Source organism: Brienomyrus brachyistius, chromosome 8, assembly GCF_023856365.1.
Source record: "Brienomyrus brachyistius isolate T26 chromosome 8, BBRACH_0.4, whole genome shotgun sequence".
Taxonomy (NCBI): domain Eukaryota; kingdom Metazoa; phylum Chordata; class Actinopteri; order Osteoglossiformes; family Mormyridae; genus Brienomyrus; species Brienomyrus brachyistius.
In genome coordinates this window covers 17,728,213-17,747,425 of record NC_064540.1, presented here as the reverse complement: position 1 = coordinate 17,747,425, position 19,213 = coordinate 17,728,213, and the positions used below count along the sequence as shown (strand labels likewise).

Sequence of the window (19,213 nt, the reverse complement as noted above, 5' to 3'; positions counted from 1 at the left end):
CCTTCCTCTTCCCCTCCTGCCTCCAGACATGCCTTCCCTCTCTTCTTCTCCTTCGGCTAACAGTAGCCCAGTTTCCTGCAGCATCCTGTTGACTAACAGCACTGATGGTAGTCGTTGTTAAACCGGGCCTCGACTGATCGGGTATAGACTGTTATCTCTATTGTTTTCTGCGTATTGCTGGGGAGGCACAAACCAGTGCATTTCTTCGTGCCGGTCTCAAGCCTGGATAAATGGGGAGGGTTACGCCAGGAAGGGCATCTGCAAAACCAAACACGATCTGCCCAATTTAATATAAATCCAGTGACCTTCCAAACACAAGCATAGGGTCCTAACTTGCAGAAACACACAAAGCCCCATAACTGGACATTAGGAAAACTCACCTTTACAATAACTGTAATAGTTAGCCAAGGTCCCAAATAGAAAAAGATGAACATTTTCATCTTGCTAAACAGGGCATAGATTCCGTTTTGTCTGCTTCTGTCAGCAAGTCAGTGCTGCCTTGAGATCTAACCTCCATGTGAAACACTAAAGATGCTTATCTCTTGCCCTGATGTTAACATGCACTTGTCACTGGACATTCAATGTCAAGGGGGGTCCTAGCTGCCCCCTTGACAGATGCATGCTTGTAATACACCATCATGCTCACATGTACTCACTTTGAACAAAATCATCTCCTAAATAAATATATTTGTTACTATTTTGAAACCAGTGTTGGGGATCAGCAGCAGTCTGCTTTCATGTTCAGAATTTGCTTATTTGCCAGACAAATAAGGTCCCATATCATCAAACATTTGAATGAACTTTTATGGCTTAACCATTAACCCATACTGGAAAAAGTGCACGGTATACAACAGGGCTCACATATGGGCCCGATATATGCTGCATGCATGGACGCTGAATCAATTTTCAAATAAACAAAAAACAATAAAAAATCTTAATTGGAAATAATTCTTAAACCTACTATTTATTTCTTCATTACTATGTTGCTTTCCAATCTTCTTGACTCTTATTCCACTCCTCAGTGGCTTAGATCCTTCTATGAAATGCTTTCTTCAATCCCACCGACCAGTCTAAGAAAGAAAGGTGATCATTCGTCATCCGTTGCCTGCTCCAGATTGTGGAATAGCTTGGCACTCCAGGTCTCCCTGCATTACCACTTTCAAGTCATGGCCTGAAACTCATTTTTATTCCTTAGCATCTAGGTTTGTTTGATGTTATTAGTTTTTAATGCTTTAAGAGTTTCGGTGGTTTTAATTTGTCGTTGTCAATCTGTCATTACGATCTAAATTTAATTCAATTTAAATATGCATTACTTTTCAATCATGTCCTAAAACTTCTATTTGTTAAATAGCAGTTGAGTTGGCTTTTTTGGGTTTGTTTCAATTCTCTTTTTTTGTACAGCACTTTGGAATAAGAATTATTTTTAAATGTGCTATATAAGTTATATTGACTTGCTGCTTGTTTGTCTTTCAGTCTCTCTCGTCCGTGTTCTCTTGCCTATTGTGGTTATAGCATCTTTGGCTTCGTGAAACCCACTATGAATGTGTTATTAATGAAACGAGGCGCTAAACCACAGCCCAGACTAGTTCTAGCTGCCTGAGGGACCAGTGCCCACGCAGTGTAGACTAGTGTTCGCATGCAAAATCATATGCAGGTGACAAGACAGATTTGTTTGTTTTTGTTTAATTTTTGGTTTTGTTTTTCATTCAGGCAGTCTCTTGGCGGTTCTGCTGGACCTTATCAAGAGCTCCTACCATGCAGAACACAGGCTGGAAAACCAGGAGCCACTGGCTGAATTAAGCTTCACTGAAAAGCCAGCCCCGAACAGGTATTACAGCTGTAGTGTGTGAACGGAATGCCCACTGTCAGAAGACGTTGCTATAACTTACAGTTCATGAAGCAAATTTTTATTTTCTATGTCAACAACAGCAATTGTAACCATTCGTGTCTGAGAAGACGACGTTTACGACTCCAGAAACTTTAAAATAATTAAAAAAAAGAAAGAAAACAGCAGTGTAGAAAACATTCCAGTACAAAAATTGCAGAATTCCTGATTTGTATATATCACACTCGCACCATCCTTAACACAATGTCAAAGCTACATCGTTGTTCCCCCAACCTAAAGTCGCCGGACTCTGACCTGACCCATACACACAAGAGCCACTAGCCTGACCAAATCCAAAGTGTCTTTTCGTAACCGGCCATGTGGGTCCAGCTGGGTTATTAGTCAGAATTCCCAACCCCAGAGTACATAAAAAGATACAGAGGGTTCTCCATTAACACGAGTTGTGTCCTGGAAACACGTGCACACTTCAAGTTTCACCTGTTTTTCCCTTAACGAAAAATAAAAAAACGGCATAACGATGCGATTCTTGTTATTTTGACTCGCACCACATAATTAAAAAATATATATCCTTAAGGATATATGGTGTCATTTAAAAACCGCGCATTTTAAAACTTGCGTAAAACCAGAACCGCTGTGCTGATGATTCCTGCCTGTCCTGCCCGACCAGGCTGCCCAGCTGCGGGGGATGTGCCTGGGGGGGGCTGATGGGGGGATATCAGGCCACATCGGTCTGGGCGGATCGCTGAGTGTAGAACAGGATGTAGGCCTGAGTGTTGCACACCTCCTCCACGCTGCACACGTTCATCTCTGAGTCATTACAGTGAACCCAGAAACCTGCAGGAGGAGGGAGGAGTTACTACTGTGCAGGGCTGTGTCCATATGTCAAGGAGCAAATATCCAGAAACTCCACGAAAAGCCAAAATTAAATGGGGCATGGAACAGGATTTAAAGAAAAATGAAACCTACGATTCTTTTATCTAAATCTCATATGTATTTTGCATCCCTTACTTTTAAAAAACATTACGATTTTTTTTTTGTCTATTTTATATGGATTTACATAAAAGTAGTATCTGATCTTGTCCCCCCCCCCCCCCATCAAACTATTGTCATATTAAAATGGATTATCCATGTTCATAATTGCCAGCAAATGCTTCCTAACTTTAAACACGCCGACAGTGAGACAGTCCGAGGTTACAGTCAGCAGCAGATACACCGACACATGAAAAGAGGCACATCTGGGCCTGTAGCCATAAGACTAGGGACCTACAGCTGGCATATGGGGGAAGGAATTAGCTCAAAATAGCTAACTGACAAGTAGCCATTTGCCACCCCCACAGCTAACCCCACCTGTCGGTGAATCGCTGTGTACTCACCACCCTCGGTGTTGTAGCAGTAGGCAGTGTAGTGCCCTGAGCCAAACCCCTTGCCGTGGTGCATGACGACAGCAGAGAGGTCATAGGTCAGGCCCTTCCTCATCTGGGAGGATGAAGAGTCCGAGCAGCAGTAGGGCTCTATGTTCAAAACTTGGTCGAACGCTACATGAACACCAATCTTCTCCCTGTGGTTGCGTCCTGACCACCTGCAAGACGGAATGCAGAGCACCCTCACTGGAGGGGACTGGGGCGGGACAGTATAGAATATTGACTGGGGGAGGAAAGCAGTGGTGGAAACAAAAAGACCAACTCACCGGAATCGTTTGAGGTGCAGCCGCAGGACCTGAGGTAACCGACAGATGAGCAACTGCTTACACGCCTCTGTGAGAACGAGCGGCTTATGGGACGATTTACGCCTTTTCCCTGAAACGCGTTTAAAAACATGAAATCAGCAAACCCACAAGGCAGCGCATAACACACAGAGATAAGAGAAATAACATGGTTTCGTGAGCTTCAGTGTTGTTTATGCATGGCTACTTCTGTTTTTAATTGTTTGCGAGTTATTGGATTTGCATTAATGACTTAACTACAAAGTATCTCCCATAACCTGGGTATAAATGAGCAATGCCAGAGAAACAAGAATATGCACATAAACTCAAGGGAATGTTGCTGTCCAATCAGCATAGAGCAAATATATAAATAAAATCCCAGCTTTTTGGCATTTCATGTCTTGAAAGCAAACATGGGAATAATAAAATTACTGCTAGACCTCCTCCATGATAACTATTATTTTTTTGCAATTACCTGAGCACTAGTGAAAGAGCACACCACCGCATCTGAGCATCACATCTCCGTACCAGAAATAAAGATCGTTTCATCCCAAATAAATCATGAAAAAACACAAATCTGAGAAACATGCGGACGCAAATTTGACGGATCGATAACTTTCACAGCAAACACGGCGCAAATTCATTTGCGACAGATTGAGAAAGTCTGCATGCAGACAGGAGCTGCCCGACTAGCGACAAGCACACGCAGCAGGCGGCGGCGAGTTTCTCTTGCTTCTTTGGAGCAAACAAGTGTAAAAAAAGGTCAATATGCTGGATACACCCAATACTAAAAAAACATCACAATGACCATTACAGATGGTGAAAAAGCTTTGGATGTATCCATGTATATCAGCTAAATAACTATGGGGGAGTGTCCCAGAAAGCGGGTTTAGTCCTACTTCAGGATAAGCAAAATTATTAAGAACATGGCAGTAACGGCATCAATTAACTACAGAAATAGAGAAAACATAGCTTATTGTTTAAGTGTTTTTTTTTAGAGGCGTTTCTGACTACATACAGATCGGTCAATAAATCAAGTAAAAAGATTAATAAATAGCCACAGTCTAATATAACCCAACAAATACAAACACCCAGAACAGCTGCAAAAAGTTTAATATGCCCCTTGTCATCAGACAAGCTAGAATGGATTCTTTTCATCTGAATTTTTTGAGAATGGACATTAAAATACTGATGTTTTTTTCACCTTGCAAATTAAATATTAATATTATAAAGAGCAGGATATGAATTACTGTGGGGCAGGGCCACCCGTAATTAGGGAGAAATGAGAAGTTGCTCACACAGCACATGGAAATGGAACGATCAAGCCACCGGCAAACCCCCCCTCCCCCCGGATCTGCAATTGTTCTTTTATTGTCAGGGTTGGGCTGCCGCCGAGTATCAATATCTGTAATACAATGAAACGAAAATCAGCGGTATTGGTATCATGACAACATAAATTTGACGGATTTGGTATGAAAGCCTTTGTAAAAATACCGTTGATTGTGTCAGAAGGATGTCATTCAGTTTTTTGGCTGAAAAAATGTAACCCTGAAATCCTTAACTTGCAGGAAAGGCAGCCTCTCCACCAGTCTATGTTATTAGTTTTTATATGTACAAAAGGCACACTCACTGATTCAGGGTACATGCTGGAAAAAAAAAACAAAAACTGAAAAACATACAATTTGTATGTTTGACACAAAGTGTAAAACCTCCCACTGTCCCAAAAGTCTAGGTACTCCGTGTGCGTACTCCACACACATCTCAACTGCTACATAATCAACGCAAAACTGAAAGTGGTATCTGAATTTCCCTGGATGGTGTTTCTAGCGGTGCGGTACACGATCCGTCTTAAATCTGAGATTTTCCAGTTACGATTCGTAATTCCGGCTAAGGACTCTGATAAACGACATAATGCACGCAGAGTACTGACCAGTGATTACCAAGAGCAGAAAGAAGAGGCAAATTGTTAACATCATAACAACGGCACACACTGACAAAACAAGCCCTTAACAGAAATAAATTCCGCCTGAAAGAATCCTTCAAACTTCAGCTGTATACAGTGGATAACAGCGCTGTATAAAGACACACTCCTTTTATAGGGCATTAATTAAAAATTAATTACTAGCTCTGCACACCCCTCCACTGGATACTCGTAATATATGAAGTCATTAGCATGTCTAATTTATGCATGTGCTTCAGAAATAATCTGCAATTCAGGGACACACTAAAAACGTGAGGTTTCCACTGATGCATTTTAAGCTACAGATCATTTACTTGCATAAATAATAAAAAACCACAGTAGCCCAACTGGAGCATCATGTTAAACTTTGATTAATGCTGTTTATTATCATAAATGCAGAGAGTATGGCAGATAATGGAGCGATACAATTTGATGTAAGTAAACCTATCTAAATATTTTTATTGAATGTGCAGCGTATAGGCATTAGAAACCGAGACATAATCCTGGTGATCGAAATGTCACAGCGTACATTAAATAAAAAGGAGACTACGCCTTTTCCCTCTCCCAGTGTTTCAAGATAAGAACAGCAAAATCTAGGAGAGAAGATCATTAACTGCAGCAATGCGGTTCCCACAAAATCCTGCTAATCCTTGCTAATCCTCGTTGCACTCTGCACAAACGGGATAGCTAACCAATCGTAACCCGCGCTGAGCAGTTTGGTTGCTAGCCGGTGAGGTTGCCAATTTACAAGACTGCGAGCTGGAATGAGTCAAATACGTATACCCCACTCAAAAATTTTTTTAGAAACCGGTCTGTATTTCTATATTTGTTTTTCCATCAAATACTACCAGATTCTTTATTTTTTATTTGAAAAAGAAAAAAAACCTTCCGGTACTGCCTGTTTTAGTAAAGACCCACTGACTCACCCCAAATATGAAACCTCATTAGAATTAGTGCACATTTTATTGTTCGTTTAGACAAAAGGTAACTGCCCAATTAGGGATCTGTGCACCATTTGTTGCAGGGTAATTACAGGTGCAACTCCACAGTAAGCGAGAATGTTAAGTGATTGCTTTTTGTGCAATAAATCCAGGATTCCTTCCTTTTTATGAGATCTTATTTGTGAGTTGTTTGCTAAGAGGCTGGCCACCGGCTTCACAGTCTAGGACAGATTACCAGCCATTTCCTAGCAGAAATAATGAAAATTGTCCTCAGCGATTTACAGGAAACTATTATATATATATATATATATATATATATATATATATATACACACACACACACACATACACACACACACATATATATATATACATACACTGAACAAAAATATAAACGCAACACTTTTGTTTTTGCTCCCATTTTTCATGAGATGGACTTAAAGATCTACAATTCATTCCAGATACACAATATTACCATTTCTCTCAAACATTTCTCACAAATCAGTCTAAATGTGTGATAGTGAGCACTTCTGCTTTGCTGAGATAATCCATCCCACCTCACAGGTGTGCCACATCAAGATGCTGATCTGACATCATGGGTAGTGCACAGGTGTACCTTATACTGCCCACAATAAAAGGCCACCCTGGAATGTGCAGTTTTGTCTCACAGCAAAATGCCACAGATGCCACAAGCATTGAGGGAGCGTGCAATTGGCATGCTGACAGCAGGAATGTCAACCAGATCTGTTGCTCGTGCATTGAATGTTCATTTCTCAACCATAAGCCGTCTCCAAAGGCGTTTCAGAGAATATGGCAGTACATCCAACCGGCCTCACAACCGCAGACCACGTGTAACCACACCAGCCCAGGACCTCCACATCCAGCAGGTTCACCTCCAAGATCGTCTGAGACCAGCCACTCAGACAGATAATGCACGGCCCCATGTTGCAAGGATCTGTACACAGTTCTTGGAAGCTGAAAATGTCCCAGTTCTTGCATGGCCAGCATACTCACCGGACATGTCACCCGTTGAGCATGTTTGGGATGTGCTTGACCGGCGTATACGACAGCGTGTACCAGTTCCCACTAATATCCAACAACTTCGCACAGCCATTGAAGAGGAGTGGACCAACATTCCACAGGCCACAATTGACAATCTGATAAACTCTATGCGAAGAAGATGTGTTGCATTGCATGAGGCAAATGGTGGTCACACCAGATACTGACCGGTTCTGAGTCCCCAGACCCCCAATAAAGCAAAAAACTGCACATTCCAGGGTGGCCTTTTATTGTGGGCAGTATAAGGTACACCTGTGCACTACCCATGATGTCAGATCAGCATCTTGATGTGGCACACCTGTGAGGTGGGATGGATTATCTCAGCAAAGCAGAAGTGCTCACTATCACACATTTAGACTGATTTGTGAGAAATGTTTGAGAGAAATGGTAATATTGTGTATCTGGAATGAATTGTAGGTCTTTAAGTCCATCTCATGAAAAATGGGAGCAGAAACAAGAGTGTTGCGTTTATATTTTTGTTCAGTATACATACATACACACACATATACACACATACATATATACATATACACACATATATATATTATATATATATATATATATATATATATATATATATATATATATATATATATATATGCGTGTGTGTGTGTATATACACACACACACACACACACACACACACACACAGAAACTTGCAGACAAATATGCAGACACATACATATTTCAGCAGTGTTAGTAAAGACATACTACACATTTACTCTATTAAAGGTCTAGGCTCTGGTACGTGCATCTTTCTCTCGGCAACCAGCCTCACTCATGCATTAGTTGTCTTTGTGACTGTGGAACTCTCGCAGTAACTTTTTAAACTTTACAGTGCCGGTAATTTTGCATTTCTAACGATGGACCCAAAACTGAGTGCTCCCAATGTGTACAGCAGTGACTGTGTACATACAGGGGCATAACTTGTATGGTTTATATATGAAATGTCTAGACCAGAATTTAACATACGATGGGAATTTTCCAGTATCATCATAATCTTATTGGACTAGAATCATGCATGTAATCCGTCAGTGACCGAAACGCTGCTATGCGCATTTCTGGTGCGTAGCTTAAAATGTGCGGTAATCTCTTGCTGCGTACTTATTGTATATGCGTTTGCACTGTTACGACAAGACATGATTTAACCCATATAGAGCGTGTGCATACCAGTCATGTCAGTCCTTGCCAATAAGCATAATTTGAATTTGTTAAATGCTAGGAAAAGCAACTAAACAACAGCAAGTGCCCCCCCCCCCGCCACATCGACAACATGAGAAAGTAGGAGCAGCTCTGTCATGATTTGTGCGACTGCAGTTTACGGTCTGCGGTCTCCTCCACAGCACCGCTGAACTAACCAAAACACTGCGGATCAATGAGCTTAAGATAACTAACAAGGCAACAAACATGAAATCTGGGTCCCTGAAAGCTAATGCTGGCATTCTACCTGACAGAAGAAGCGACAGCAACTCACCATGGAGAAATAGCCAATTAACTGGATTAACCTAACAGGTTATCCGGATCTTTTCAGAAGCCTCGCTGTGATAGACTAGAGCAGGTTCGCTACTCACACACGACGTCTGTCTCAGAACTTAGATTATTAAAAAATATAAAACATTTCGTAACAACTTACAGTCAACATTAATGAGATCTGAATCTGCTTCACAGGGCCATGTGTCCCTTAAACCATCAACAAATCCAGCCGGACTGCACCAAATATCGCAACGGAAAGACACCAGTGACAGCAGCACAAGAGAGGTGCAGTACTGACTGTTGCAGTGGTTGCAGGCATAGATTCTTCCCTCCAGGGCCTCGGTCTCAGTGAACTTGGCCAGCATCTCGGTGAGCGAGCAGCTGCGGCGGCAAGCCAGAGCACTGGCCGACTTGCTCACGCTGTGGTATCGCTCTGGGAACTCCAGAGACAGGTCCCAGAAAGGCTCCACCGTGTTCGACTTGTAGTTACAGGACAGACAAGTCACCTGAAGAGCCAGGAAGAAATGAAACAGCGATTAGGGACAGCAACCAGCGAACCTGCCACACACCTATCGCTCACCTCCACTAGAGCATTCGAGGAAATACTGGATTAATCAAAAGTTTAAATTATCTTACATGAGTCCAGATAAAACCATTTCCTTAGCAATTTCTAAGTAAAATAAATCATTCATGTAAAATCGTAAGGCAAAACATAATCACAGCCAGCCTCTGTTGTTTGATTTTTCCCAGACAAGTACATTAGTGGAAATTAAAATGCCGAGCTTTTTGTTTATGAACACATGATTCATACATAACCGATAGTACATTTTGTCTTGAGCTTCTAAAGATAATTCAAGAAACCAATAATATTAACCTAATTTCTAATCATACTCAAAAATGATCAAATTTGCTTCACTGATCTCTTGATTCAACTCGAAAGTAAAAAAAAAAAAATTCTAAATGCTCAGATAAGCAGTTAGAAATCGTAAAAAAAAAAAATCCATACCTTAGTAACAGGACAGAAACCAAACTCACAGCAGTGCATCCTTGAAATATATAAACTTCAGGATACAGAAAGGTCAGCCCACCTGCGTCCCTCAGACTGGGGGACCCACATGTAGGGGGGAGGCAGCTGTTTCAACGCCTCTACTCATCACAAAAAGCACCTGTGCAGGTTTATTCTGCCACAACCCCCCCACAGTACTAGACAAAGGGAAACGTAAATCTATTCAAAAATGTAAATCTGTCCCTCTTTGCAAATTCTGTGAATGTTGGACAAACTCTGCCATTCATAAACCTTTATCATCTGTTCACAATCCTATAACAATTCATGTTAAGCTGATGTCTACTGGAAGATTTAACGTATTTCAATAATAATTCTTTTGAAGATGTACAATGGGGGTGGGCAGTCTAATCCAGAAAGGTTCGTTGTGTGTGCGGGTTTTCGCTGCAACTCCCTAATTAGATTACTAATTAGAGGACTGATTGGCTGAAGAGTCCTCACACCTGGGTGTGAACAGCTGACCTAAGGGTTATTCCAAAAGTCGGCATACACACCAGCCCTTTGAAGATAACACTGGTTACCCTTGATGTAAAGGAATCACTCAAAGGAGAACTCTTCAGTATGTTACAAGTGCTCTCAATGCACAAGGACAGCACACAGAAAGTCGTGTATGGCCTCAAGAAGGCTGATGGTCTCCATGGAAGCTTTCAGAGTCTTGCGACTTCCCTGCTTATGTCTATGTCATGCAGAGCAATGCGCTGATCGCATTACTGACTTAGGCGCATTATCAGTGACACATCTGGCGGGGCCGGGAAACAGCGAGTACTCACCTGGCTCAACAGCTGTCCGTGGAAGATAGTGTTGAGTACCTTGAGCACCTGCTTGGTGAGCCTCCGCTGGGAAATGGGGATGACGATCTTTCGCCTGGTGCCCTCCGACTCCAGCTCCTGCTGTACCTTGTCGAGCAGCTCGCACAGGAACTCCTGCGCGTCCTGCTGGTCGTAGCCCCGGAAAGACGGGATCAGGTTCCACACGGAGTGCAACATGGCGAACGGGGACACCAGTGACCAGCGGCCCGACCACATGACCCGGAAGAGGGTGTGCAGTTCATGGCACAGTGACATCTGGTGCCGGGTGGAGGAGCGCGGCTCCTTGGGCTGGACCAGCTCGGCGGCATTCAGGCTGGGCCGCAGGCCCTGCTTGCCGCCTACGGTGAGGCACCCCCCGCTCCCCAGCTTGTCCATGCGGCCGAGAGTCCCCCTTGCCACCGGGGCGCTGTTCACCAGGCCACCCGACACCACCCGTGTGCCCTGCGAGCGTCTCGTCTTGGCCAGGAGCTCCTCGGTCTCGCACAGGTCCAGCGTGAGAAAGCACTCGCGGAACTTCTGTAGGTGGCTTAGCACCTGCAGGATGGAGTTCATGTAGCACGTGTTCCCCAGGTTGCGTAGCCCCGTGACACCCGGCGCCACCTTCCGACGGGCCACCGCGCTGGTGGAGGAGTGCTTGCGGAATCTTCTAGGACTGGCTCCGTCGAGAGGCTTCTGCCGGAAGCTCAGAAGAGGACCCGGGTGCGGGCGCACCACGGGCACCCGCTCTGGGGGGTCGCGAAACTTGCGGGGGATGAGGGCTGTACGCCGAGGCAGCTGGGTTAGCAGCCGTGCGCTTTTCCTAGGGGGGACGCTGGCCAGCTCCTCCAGGACCCTCCTCTTCACCTCCTGCCGGCGACGCCGCAGTTCCTCCTTGTGCTGCTCCAGCTGTTGATCCCGCTGCCGCTGCCTGTCTCGCCGCCGACTCTGCCAGGTGTGCAGGACCCTGGTCAGCAACACACGGCGCCTGTGCAGAAGTGCCGCCTGCATGGTGGGCCGGGCCCCGGCGTCGGCCTTCCCGCCCTCGGCCCCACGCAGCGGAGAGTCACCGGCAGACGTTTGTGAGCGCAGGGCTCGCCGGGTGGACCCGCCTCGCACCGTGGACAGGGCAGCCCGCAGCAGCTTGAGGTCACCCTCCGCATTGTCGTTCAGCACGTAGTCGCCGCAGGCGTGGCAGAAAACGTCCAGCTCTCGCACCTCCATGGCCAGCGGGTGCCGGGACGCCTGGAAGTGGTCGAGGGCGTGCTCCTCCATGTAGCGGCCGCAGGCCACGTGCGAGCACTTGAGGCACGCCCACACCGACTCGGTGGTGCCGCAGTCCACGCAGTGCCATTTCTGCGGGTTCAGGATGGAGTGGTCCTGCGCCAGCCGGAGACGCCCCACGTGCTTACAGCGGTCCATCGCTGTACATGCACATGCGATCTGTCTCAGGACGCACGCCCCTGCGCCTTGATAAGGTTCATACTGCAGAAAGACAGAAACAGGACATTAAGAAAAAAATAGTTACATTTAAATCAGCCAAAGTGGGCAAGGCAGACTAATTCTTTTCCATTTATTTATCAGTCTTCATAACCTCATCTCTGCTGCAGAATCGGTGTAATCCTGGGAGCCAATCCCAGGAAAGATAGGGCACAAGGTAGAAGACTCCTTAGGTAGGAAGCTAATCCATTACAGGGCACACGCAATATTCACACATTTCAATATTTAGCTGGGCAATTTTAAATAATAAAATATAATAGTGGATAATCTGCACAGATTCTTGAACAAAAGTTCAAGAATGTGCGACTGAATCTGAGACCAAAGCATTACTGATTCCAAATCGAGGGGTACAACTGCTGTTCAAATGTGCAGAAATACCAAGAATTAAAGAGTTAAAGTGTAAAACAGGCAAATGCGAAGGAAGCCCGCTTACTGTATAAAGAGGTTTGAGTGTGCTTTAAAACAGAGGCGTGCTGCAAAAACATCGCAACTTCGGAAAACCTTCAGAAGACCTCGCTGTCCATCTGTCACGACACCTCCACGTCCCAGAAAACACATTTACTCAGCTGCAGGATGAGAAAAGCAGGTTTAGAAGACGAAACACCGGACATGCAGTGGACAACAATGTCGTTCACGGGAATCCAGGCGCAAGAATGAGCGGCCAGGCAGCGAGTCCAGGCGAACTAACCGAACTATGTAACGGGAATAAGGCCATGAAAAGGTCTCCGGCTGCTTTCGCACGATGCTTGCAAAAGACAACGTGCGTTTGGGTCACCTTATCCATACCCCCCAACTCGGTGCAATTCTGTCTTTAAAAAACGCCGTTTCTGCCGGCCGGCTACCTACGTGCAGCCACAGTCACTTCAGAAACTACAAGACGGACAAGCAACAGAAAAAAATGACCGACCGGCGAAACTCGTCACAAACAAAACAGCGAGTACTAGCGAACTAAACAGGGAGCGAAGCCACGCGAAAGGCATCCGCCGGTTAGCGTGTAGCAACCTCTGCATGCCATTAAAAAAAAAACTTCCCCCACAAAAAAAAATCACTGCTGGTGTCGCTTTACCCCGTTTTCATTAACGGCACCTCAAATTTTTATTTTCTTTCTTTCCAAGCTTCCCTCCCCGATGGTCTTAGCGCGCGCCTTTGTTGACGGCCATCCGTAAAGCGAATGCAAATAATGAAAGAAATAAACCTCAGTCATGCAACAGCCGTCCCAAGACTAGACCAGCCAGCTGCCTCGTTTACCTGACAATGCGTGCAGCCTCGATGGCTAGTTAGCCACTTACCAGAACAAAGACCACTCTCAGTCTGCGGCTGAACTCTCCCCCGGCGAGAGACGGTCGTCAACTTCCAGCGGTCCGGCCCGGGCATGCGGGCGCAGGAAAACGCGCGTCCGCCGGGCGCCCCGGCCGTCTCTGGAGATGTTATTCAGAGTCAACTTTAATGTCAGTCTTTAAACAAAACAACAGAAGATCCGCGAGGATTAAAGTAATTGATTCTCAAAGAGACGGGGGGCAGAGAATGCAACTCATAACTTTAAAAGGTTTCACTCTTTCCATTTACAACACTGGTAAGACACCAAACAAAACTAATGGGCATGCACTACGCATTTTGAGTTTCTGCCCCTTTCTTTTTTCATTTAATCACATATGCGTCTTTTATGGTTTCGTGTAGGGTTTTATTTACCGCCATCATCTGCACGCGCGAGCTGTCACAGTCCCCGAGACAACCGAACTAGTTGTGGAGACGGTAACAAGTCGCTCTGATTGGATCCGAAGTCATCAATCTTCCGGCAACGGCCGGCTCCCATTGGTCGGCGCAGTGTCGATCATCCTATTGATTACGGGAGAGGTTAAAAGGGTTCAAACGAGCTCGGGCCGCATCGAGCTTAGTGTATTAGCGGTTATAATTATGCCGGTTCTCTAATAAACGTGTCGCTGCGACAAGTCGCTTTGCACTCTCCTACTTTTTAATATATTTTTGTCATTTATAAGTCCTCGGTTGCCAGAGTTCAGCGTACGGACGCCGAGTACACAAGAGCCATTTCAGAGGATCTGGTCGCGTCGTGAAACTACGCTTTCATCTCTGGGGGGGGGACGAAGGGAGGGGAAGGAAGGAGGAGGGAATGCAGCTACAGGGAAATGGATGGATAACTGCGTTTTAGAGCCTCGGATGCGGCTCGCGCGGCGGACCTGCTCGGTGGGTGGATCCCGCGGCGCTTCAGCTCGTTTGCGATTGGCTGCGTCCGTCGTGACAAAACTGGAGGTGTCCGGCACGAAGGCCCTGCCCAGGCGGGGGGGCAACTTCGCACGGGGAAGTTAACAATACACAACTGTGCCGGTAAAATAAAACGCAAAAATCCAGTGCTAGGAAAAGTAAACGCCTCACTTTCCAGCTACCGGCATTCTCAGTAGCCGTAGGTATATTCCATTCTTCTTATGGGTGTTCAGATGGTTCAGCTGAATATGGTTAAAATGGCTGCAAGCCAAACAATGGGAACAATTAAGCACGTGTAGGGAAATTAACCCAGACGAGACAATACTCTTATGTAAAATACTGCTACCAGGTACAGAAATTCACGTTTTTATCCTTAACACAAACAAAACGTAATTTTCTTATTAAACTTATCCACTCGTTCCTTATTTACATCTGAGTGCTTTTTCTTTGCAGTCCAATTCAGTTTTACACCAAATCAAATACTGCAACAATTTTAAACACTTTTGACATTACATATACACATTTTGCTCAATGTATGTAATATCTAAAATTACATGCTCAATGTATTTGTATCAATTTAGTGATTTAAGTAAAAACAAATTGTCACACCCCAGGGAACATTTAATTTAGTCTAAATGCATACTTGTTTAATATTATGCTTAATGTAAAAATGCTTGTTTTGTTTTTAAAAGTTATACATCACATCACAGAGATAGTGAAAGAATTGTAAAAAAATTTATTCAGTGAAAATAAGTCTTACACAAACTGTAATTTACCAACAAAGCAGTGACCATCTAAGCTACTGGATATTTTACTGTGATTTAATAATCTGAAAAAAGCATGAAAAAGAAACACAGCCAGTAAACAACAGTACACTGCAAAATTTCACACTCTTCGAATCCCCTTAATACGTATGAAAATGCACCTGCAAACGCTTTCATGATGTCACAATGATATCATCTGATCACCGATTTTAAAAAGTGCTGTTTTAGAAATATGAAATCTGTTGCCTGTGCCATCACCAAATTCAGTTTGGTAGAACTTGTAAAGCCGTTTACACCATCCAAAGCTTCAGACTTCCCGTTCAGCTGTTACTGCTGGATCTCCTTCCGTCACTCTGTCTGGTGGGACATCCATAGCTCCCTATCCGGGTCTAACCCCTTTCACCGCACGCCACTCCCCGGCACAGCCTGCTGCTTGCGGACCTTGTTGAACAGCTCCAAGTACTGAGTCATAGTATCGGTGCAGTCAGCAGGAGCGTAGAGTCCGTCCGGCTTGGCAGCGAACACAGAGGGCATCTCTGGGACATTTGAGCCCAGAAAGCTTTGCATGAACTCCTTCATCAGGTTCCAGCAGTCCCCCGGCACGACACATGGGCAGTACTCCACCTGCATGGGGGATCATCAGCAGAAATTATACCCCTGGATGAAACAGCAAGCCATCTCCAGAACACACGGCGCTCCCACCAACCTCACCCCTGACCCCAGGTTTCTTTTCTTAACAAATCTACTTTCCATCCATCCATCCATATCAGCCTGCACCTCAGGAGAAACAACATGGTCGTACTTTTCTTTGAAACTCGTCTCTGTGCTCTCTACAGGCACCGATTCCAGGTGGAGAACAATACCAGTTCATTGCAACAATCGAAGTGGCCTGGCTGGGGATCTTTTCTGCTTCCTGCCACCAGACACGACAAGACAAGACGACTCCCAATGTTCCAGCCCTCATCCCCAGCCAGAACACATCAGGGCAGCATTACATCTTTAACAAAGCAAAAGTCTGGTAGTATCTGCTTTTAATTGTACATACATACTTTAAATTATATATTTCCTTCACATAGTTCTGTTTATAGCCCGAGTTCCGTTTGCACTATGCTTGTTTTGCACTACATGTCTGTATCTGCACTCTGTACCTCGCTGATGTCTGCAAAAATCATTTACCTCTGGGATCAATAAGGTATTTTTATCTCATTCTAGAGCTGCACGATATCACTTCGTGATGATATGGCACATACGCAATAATCACCAGGGCTTCAGAAGATGGCATAAATATTTGCCTGGACGCAGGCTTTTCGTTACTATATGGACTTTTACTCACACAATTCAGTACGCAGGTTAGTAGTTTGCCTAAAATATTAATGAGAGGCGCATTGTGAAGCCCAGAAGTTAGCAATCTGTATAAATTCGGCATATTGTGTTTAATAAAGGTGTTGGACTTCTAATGTCTTTTTTTATACCTTGTTTATCCACAATTTTATTTTAAAAGATGCTGCTGAACTGTCCCATCATGCCATTGCTAGATGAATTTAATAATCATAAGGATACGCCAAATTTATACAGATTACTAACTGTTTAAATGTTGGGTGTCACAATATGCCTTATATAAATTAATATTTTACAGTTAATCTGCTTACCAAATTATGGATGTAAGTAAATGTCTGTATGGTGATGAAAAGTCGGTGTCCAGACAAATGTTTACGCCCGTCATGTAAAGCCCTGGTGATTATTGCGTATATAGTATGTAATTGCAATTATATCGCAATGTGATATCATGTCCTACTTTATACTTCTCTCATTTGTTGTTTTTCGGCCTCACTCACCTCTACTGAGATCCCACGAGCGCTGGAGCTCATGGTGACGGTCCCCACCTTCACCAGGAAGTCACAGTACTGGTAGCGGGCACCGCGAGTTTCCACCTTGTGACCTTTGGCATTCTGGAAGTGACTCTTGAGCTTCACCATCAGCACGTCGAAGTTGCCGTCGGCGATGAGGCAGGGGCCGCCTTCGAACATAGCCATGCAGCTGAGCGGCGTCTCCGAGTTGTGCATCACGTACAGAAACTTGGGCGGCTGACCTGCATGAAGCATAAGAAGGGCAGCATAAGCATGGATGAAGGGTAATGGAGGAGAAAACATCCCCTCGCATCCTCGCATATTTCATAGCTGCTTTGCTCCACCAATCGGTATCAGCAAACTTGCCAGTGTATAAATGGCCTGCAGTGTGTAAAGCAGGTAATTGGTTTGGCAGAGAATATACTGCTTAGCCATCTCCCCCCCCCGCCTCACTGACTTTTAGAGCACACAGTCGGGGGGGATGCTGAAGGCTGCAGAGCCTGATAACAGCTGGGAAGGACAAAACTAGAACGAAAAAATAATCAGGGGTAAAGCAAGCACTGCTTCTCTTAACCGATCATAGGCAGTGATAAGCAAACCTGATAATCAATTTTTCATATTTCTAAACTTCATTTTCATGTTTGCATTTATTTGGATTTTAATGAGTGAATTGATATGACCCATCAAAAGCTTTTCTGAAACCAATTAATTAATATGATGAATATTACAAATACACCAACGAAGCATACAGTTATTTCAGTGATTGTTCAAAGAAGGCTCCATTCACTGAACCCATCTAGCAAATATGCCTCATTCAAAGGTACAAAAGCCCTGGCCATCCAAAGATCTGCACCTCTCATTAGCTACACAGGTCAGCAACTTGTTGCCAAAAGAATCTTAAAAGAATGAGCAGCAATCTTTTCGAGCGAAATACATAATGACATGAATTACACCCAGAAGGGCGGCTTTTGCTATGATGTACCTCCTGCCCCGGACCCCCCCTCTCCTCCCCCCCAGCCCTGCAGTTACCAGTGGTAGTGCCTGCAGCATGGTAGGTCTCACAGTCCACGCAGAAGTTGCCCTGCTTCACTGCACCCAGCTGTTCCAGCTTCCTGTGGAGAATGTCCACTGTCTGCTGGACGCTCTTCCCCTCTGCTACTGGAACCTGGGAGACACTGAAAGGAAAAAAAGCTGCTATGAGGAAACAAAGAAGCATCATAATATAATAGATATACATAATTATTGTATAGGCACTGTCAAAACTGTATATTATATACGTATATGTAAAACGGGAACATAAAACGGTAATATACATACATACGCGTAATAAAAAAATGGCAGATTATATAAAAGCTTATTAACGTGTAAAGCAACGTGAGGAGAAAATACTGCATGTGGCGATCGACAATTAAAGCCCTATATACACATTCACATGCATGCATGCATGCATGCATGCACAAGCTTTACATTTATAGAACGATCGCAACAGACTGGAAAAAATTCACACGTAGCGTGCTATCGATGACCTGCTAGGTTAACAAGAAAATAACTGTCATTATTTCCACAACCCAACAGCTTTCTGACATGTTATGCAACATTAATTTTTTAATGCCATGAAGGAATCCAGATGCAAAATGATTAAGAATAACGTCCGTATATCACAGGGATACGAATGTAGTCTCCTTTCTTTCCTATCCCTCTCCTAGTTACAGATAATGGATTTTTTTAAGAGCGGCATGTTAATTCGAGTTCTGATTTCCAAAACTTACCAAGTCACCCCCATATCCCCACGATATAACGACTTCGAAGCTACGCTAATGCTTCAGCAGTTCAAAGCAGAGCAGTTCTTCTGCGACAGGAAGTTACGTAGTCCGCGACCGGAAGATCCAAAGACGCAGTTGACCGACGATGCCATATTTGTAGTTCATTTTGAGGAAATAAAACAAGTTTCTCATTAGGGAACATGCATTGTCCACCTCATGTTTATATAACAGGCATATTGTAAATATTAAGTAATTCAACCAGGTAAGTTATTTCTTTAAGATATCCAGAG

At 44.3% G+C, this 19,213-nt stretch overlaps 2 protein-coding genes and 1 long non-coding RNA gene across 5 annotated transcripts; 1 reads left to right on the top strand and 2 right to left on the bottom strand.

Annotated features, from left to right (window-relative positions):
* Nucleotides 1–1,667: 1,667 nt before the first annotated feature.
* On the bottom strand, nt 1,668–14,671 carry usp49 (ubiquitin specific peptidase 49). 3 transcript variants are annotated; one of them, XM_049022969.1, is made up of 9 exons: nt 14,525–14,671; nt 14,019–14,165; nt 13,619–13,747; nt 12,763–12,895; nt 10,815–12,314; nt 9,280–9,487; nt 3,534–3,642; nt 3,220–3,425; nt 1,668–2,680 (listed from the first exon to the last, which is right to left on the bottom strand). In XM_049022969.1, the coding sequence occupies exons 5-9, from the start codon at nt 12,249–12,251 to the stop codon at nt 2,562–2,564; spliced, it is 2,079 nt and encodes a 692-aa protein (XP_048878926.1). In that variant the 5' UTR covers nt 12,252–12,314; nt 12,763–12,895; nt 13,619–13,747; nt 14,019–14,165; nt 14,525–14,671; the 3' UTR covers nt 1,668–2,561. The 3 variants fall into 3 exon arrangements, with proteins under 3 accessions (XP_048878926.1, XP_048878925.1, XP_048878927.1); XM_049022968.1 differs by lacking the exon at nt 14,525–14,671 and having other exon boundaries at nt 14,019–14,452; XM_049022970.1 differs by lacking the exons at nt 13,619–13,747; nt 14,019–14,165; nt 14,525–14,671 and adding an exon at nt 13,018–13,247.
* A 594-nt stretch (nt 14,672–15,265) lies between these two features.
* On the bottom strand, nt 15,266–19,063 carry med20 (mediator complex subunit 20). The gene is made up of 4 exons (XM_049023000.1): nt 18,930–19,063; nt 18,190–18,335; nt 17,149–17,402; nt 15,266–15,937 (listed from the first exon to the last, which is right to left on the bottom strand). Exons 1-4 carry the CDS (start codon nt 18,941–18,943, stop codon nt 15,713–15,715), a joined length of 639 nt encoding a protein of 212 aa, XP_048878957.1. The 5' UTR covers nt 18,944–19,063; the 3' UTR covers nt 15,266–15,712.
* Nucleotides 15,900–16,981, top strand: LOC125747613 (uncharacterized). The gene is made up of 3 exons (XR_007399345.1): nt 15,900–16,036; nt 16,150–16,331; nt 16,526–16,981. It is a non-coding gene; the product is annotated as an uncharacterized LOC125747613 (long non-coding RNA).
* Nucleotides 19,064–19,213: the final 150 nt, after the last annotated feature.